The following is a 5,286-nucleotide window of genomic DNA, read 5'->3' as shown; positions in this document are numbered from 1 at the left end:
TTTTGATGCTTTTGCATGAGAGTTAGGATTTTGTACATTATTAATTACTATTTAGATATAGTCCCTCTGGCCTTATTTTTAGATATGTACAAGTAAGATCATTATCTGTTTTGTGAGAAAGTTGTTATCAATAGAAGTAAAGGGGATTACGCCAAGAGTAAAAGTTTTACTGCATAGTAGTTAGCTTATTAAAGGAATAAAAACTGTGTTATACATACTAATTATTGATTAACAAGAACTCGGTATTGGTAGAAAAGGAAACACGATAGGCGATAACACTTGTCTCCATTAGCCAACGAGTCAACAAGTCAATTCGGCTGGTCTCACTTATTTCGGTTTGCTTTTCGGTAATGTTGTCTCACCCGGTTTAGTCGTTGGATTAAGTTAAATAAAACCTGACGGACTTGTTTAAATAATAATGAAATGCATAACGTGTAGATATGAATAATAACAAATATGAGAGACAATTATTTCAAACGTAGGTCTAATAACAGTACGGGATTATGATAATCAAAATATGAAAGGACGACGAATAATAGGTTATTACACGATTTAGTTAAAATTACGTGGAAAACAAATAAGCAAATTAATAAAATTATTACATAATGGAGTATTCAGGACCGTACAATGGTAAGATTGCGAGAGAACATGAATTGCAACATTATGTATTGATCCCAATAAGTGTATCACTTATGAAAATAATAGAATTGATAACACAATTTTACTAACACAATGGAAACAAATTAGAGTACGTAAAATAATAATAACAATAAGAATCTAGGTTTAATAACTCTACGAAATTACGATAACTTTCGGTAACCTTACGTCACTCGTAAGGGAGAAAACGTATATATTTGGTATCAATTTGATACCAATAATATATGCCAAATAAAATATATATATATATACACACACACATACACACACATATGATTGCGCTAATTAGAGTTTCCGTGCTCCAATACTCGCAATAATTTGCACCGCAATGCTTTAACTGATCAACAGAAATAATTAAATCGTATTTGTTACTTAAGGTCAACTAACGAATATGGCAAGAACATTTAGCATAATTAACTCCATTTCAATTTTTTTAAATATCATAATTAACTCCACTTATAGTGCTCAAATAGGCAGCGATATTAAGTTGTGTCACAAAAAATGAGAAAGTTTTTAGACTCTTTTATGTATGTAAAGATAAAAATAAAGATACGTAAAGATATATTCACTATTTTATTTGTTAGCTAGAGCTGATATATATACTTATAGTGCTCAAATGGGCAACGATATTAAGTTGATCAACAGCCAAGACTCAACATAATCCGATAATTATGATTAACGATATACTATTTTTATTCAAAGTAAAGAGCAAGTGGCCGCACAAAAAGAAAGAGCTGGGTGGTGTTTAACATTTTGTGTTTGTCAATCTTTTTTGTTTCATATGACGCTTTTTCCTCAAAATTTTTTTTAATTATGAATCACCCTCTTTCCCCTTCATTTTATTACTGGTCCAGTCTCCTGCCAAGTTATTATTATTGCTACCTAGCATATATAATATCATAATTGGATGTCAGTTTACCTATGCATTGTGTATCCCCACAAAAGGAAAAAGAATCGACGTATAAACATTAACATTTAAAAAATAAAAAAAAAATAAAAAAAACTGTACAGACATGAATTCCTTTGCACACTTAATGCCACTTATTTTTTTTCTCTCTCTTTTCTTTCCTGCAGCCGCTTTGAGTGTAAACTACTGCGCAGAGAATATAATTGCATGCGCACTTAAAGCTAGTTAGTTTTATGTGTCTTCTCTCGTCTATATTTGTAACAAAAAATAATAAAAAAAAATTACAAAAAGAAAAAAGAGTTCATATATATCTATGCAACATTATGTACTACTCCAAAATTAATCCTCCTAAGCCATATAGAATGCAATATCATATGAAACACGTCGAATCTCTGAGCAGGCTGGTTCAACACGAAATGCTTCCTCACCACTTGCAACCCTTCTTTAAGCTTCCTGTACTTCTCCTCCCAAACTGCACTCAAAATCTCCTTCAACCTAGGAATGTCCGAGACCTCGACCTTAATCGAAAACGCGTCCCAATTCAACACATCACTGAACGGAAGAACGTAATTCTCCGACATAATCACAGGCACACACTCGGCGTAAATGGCCTCAACCACCCTTGGGCTGGCCACCTCGTACCCGCTGGGGCACAGGCAAAACTTGGAGTTGAGCATGAAGGAGTGGTAGCTCATGTTTTTGGGGAGGTATTCATGGACTTGGAGCTCTTCGTCCCGGCCTTTCCAGTGTTTGAGGAGGACGGGACGGATCGGGCCGTGGTCCCCACCGCCCGCGAAGAACCCGAGACCCCGAGGTAGGGGGGGGGGCCGTCCAATGGCGGTGGGGTGACGAGCTCGTTGGGAATGTCTCCGGTTAAGAGGTGGATTTCCGGGAGGCTGACGTCCTTCTCAGGGTTGAAGCCTTCGGTTGTGTTGGCATTGCAGAGGACCCGGATGGATGTGTTGTACACCAAGGGATTGCCTTCTGTTGCCTGAGGAGCCTGCAATGTAAAAAATTAAATGAATTAATTAGAAATTAAGAGAGACATATTAAGAAAAGTTGGATATATAGAAGACAAATTAAATAAAATATTAAGCATCTTGGAATCCGAGATTCCATACTTATATGGATGTGATCAATTAAGTTGTTTTAACTGTTTACTTGGATTTTCATTATTATTGGACTTGATTACCAAACATGTGTGGCATAATTCATATATATATATATATATATATTCAATATGCATAATTTCTTTTTATATGCGTGCATGCCTTTATTGGTTTGTCCATGTTGAATCTTCACTTGTTTTGAGATGAATGTGCTAGTAGCAGATGATTCTAGAAACTCTCAAAAAAAAAAAATCCTGCTTGATTAAGTTAGCTAGCAACAGTAAATTAGATCAAGGGAAAACTGAAATCCGATCTAATTAAGATTAAGATTGAACCCATAGTCATGTAAAGTCATCAATCGATGTACGTATGTATACTAAATTTGAATAAAAGAAATTATAACAATATTCTATTATTGAAATATAAACCAGAGCCATCAATTTATAAGTCCTGATTATGTAAGTTGGTAATAATATCCCTTTCTTTACTCATTTTTCGTGTGGAAAAAAATAAAATTGAAACTACGCCATTGAGAAAGAAAAGTTGAAAGTCTTCGGAAAATAGCACTACTAATGCGACGCAAGCATGCCAAAAAAGTTGTGAAGGTAAAGGAAAACGAAAAGTAGAGAGAGGGAAAGATCGAAAGAGACAAGAAATTAGGAGAGAGAAAGAGATGGCTCACCCAATCATGACAGGCAACCATGAAGTGGTCAGCCCCATTGGTTCTGTTCCAAAAGGGATATCTATTGGACACCAGGTTCACGTAATCAGCAACATAACGCCTCAGAGGATTTTTGTCGAAGTTAGAGTTGGGATTGTACAGGTACTTAACCATCCAGGTTACGCTGAAGGGCATGAAGTAAACGTGAGCGCTTTCCCCATCTTTGGTCCTGAATTTCCCTGGTCCTTGTTCCATCTCGTGTATGAACCTCCCTTCAATGGCGTATAAGTTCTTGCATGGCCCATCGTGAGCGATTGGTAGCTCCCCTTCCGAGTACACGTACACCTTGAATCTTTTCTCCATTTCCCTGTAGCTCCTGCGACAATTAACAATATATAAAATGCTTGTTGTTAGTACAGATGACTTGATCGCTTCTAAAAACGAGTGCTTATTGAGAAAGGAAGAGACTTCATTATGTATCCCCTTAAAAGAAGTCATAGAGCACTAGTGGTGTTGAGAACACCACCTATTATTAGAAAATGGGTCTGGGAGTGTGAGGTCCAGAGGTGGGGTCCACCTCTATAATGGTGGTGTTTAATAACACTGTTAGCCAAAGCATTTTTCTTTTCATAATGTAATTCAATTTTGTGTGGTTTGGACACATAATAAGCAACTAAGAAGTACTGGAATATATCATAATAACCTTCTCTAGTCTCGTCTTAAAATGCAAGCTTGAACATTTACGTTAATAGATCAATGCAATCAGCAAATAACAAAGGGAAAACTAAAATCAGGTTATTATTTGAGCCTTCTAGATTCTCATTAATGTTTGATGTTGCATGAAGCAAGATATACTAATATATAATGCCAAACAATTTTCGGAAATGGTGAACACTATTATCAAGAGTAGTCTCATGTCGTAATACTAGTTCATCAACATTAAATATGATTAGAAAAGTAGTAATTATCATATAATTAAAGTAATAAACATCAATGACTAGTAAAGTATTAATATCTCCAATCAATATATGTTCCCAGTTCCCTATTTCTTAAGAGCTAATATTCATCAACCATCATAGATAGGTAGTCTCCCCTAGAAGTCACAAGAAAACAGACCTTAATATATATCTAATATTTTTGGCCTAGTATTACTATTGAACCAGCTAATATTATTGGTCCCAACTTGTAACTTTGGAATATTTCATTCATCCACATGTAAATACTAATACTAATAATAATAATAATAATAATAGTGCCCCATGGATTTGCTCAACAAATAATAATATCAATGCCCCATGGATGAAATTGAATACAATAATAAGTGGCGACGCCACGTTTTCAGCAGCCATCGAGTGTGTTTACTTTGAGAAAATTTAGTGAGTGCGCATTCTAGCGTCACTTGGAAGAAATTGTCTCATGACTAATGTGAACCACTAACATCAAGTAAGAGAAATGGAAAAAAAAAAAAAAAAAGTATTGAAAAAAGATTTTATTCTGGCACCAAAAAAAAAAGTGCAGTTCTTCCACATAATTATAAACAAATAAATAAAGAAGTCAGAAAGTCTTTTAACCGCCTACATACTGTAACAAATTGAAACTTCCATTTAAATTCTCCGATTTGGATTTTACTTAATTAAGGAAAATAAAAAGGCAAAAAAACGAAGTGCGCACTTACTGATAGAATGCACCGGGGTTGTGGTACACCATTCCGTTCGGAACGTAATCGGTGTCGTTGATCAGCAACGAAAAGCTCCCATTCGAAGCTGCGCTCAGAATCGCAGCTCGCGCTCCGGCGAGTCCTCTCTCGATCTTTTCTCTCTCTAGATTCCCGATTTTTCTCTGCAAATAAGAAAATCAAAATTAATCGACGACAGTTTTACAGAAAAAAATTCAAGAGAGAGAGAGAGAGAGAATTTATGTGAATTCAACATTATTCAGCAACAATTCCAGTC

The 5,286-nt window shown here is 35.3% G+C and overlaps 1 protein-coding gene across 1 annotated transcript; it reads right to left on the bottom strand.

Annotated features, from left to right (window-relative positions):
- Positions 1-1,875: 1,875 nt before the first annotated feature.
- LOC21391869 (probable glycosyltransferase At5g25310) lies at positions 1,876-5,150 on the bottom strand. The gene is given in 4 exon segments (XM_024167846.1): positions 1,876-2,376; positions 2,379-2,564; positions 3,356-3,710; positions 5,010-5,150. Coding segments are annotated over 4 exon segments (1,074 nt in total). The 5' UTR covers positions 5,042-5,150.
- Positions 5,151-5,286: the final 136 nt, after the last annotated feature.

The sequence above is a fragment of the Morus notabilis genome, unplaced genomic scaffold (genome assembly GCF_000414095.1).
Source record: "Morus notabilis unplaced genomic scaffold, ASM41409v2 Scaffold1028, whole genome shotgun sequence".
Classification (NCBI taxonomy): Eukaryota; Viridiplantae; Streptophyta; class Magnoliopsida; order Rosales; family Moraceae; genus Morus; species Morus notabilis.
The sequence above is the reverse complement of the archived record's forward strand: the minus strand, read 5'-3'. Positions and strand labels throughout refer to the sequence as shown.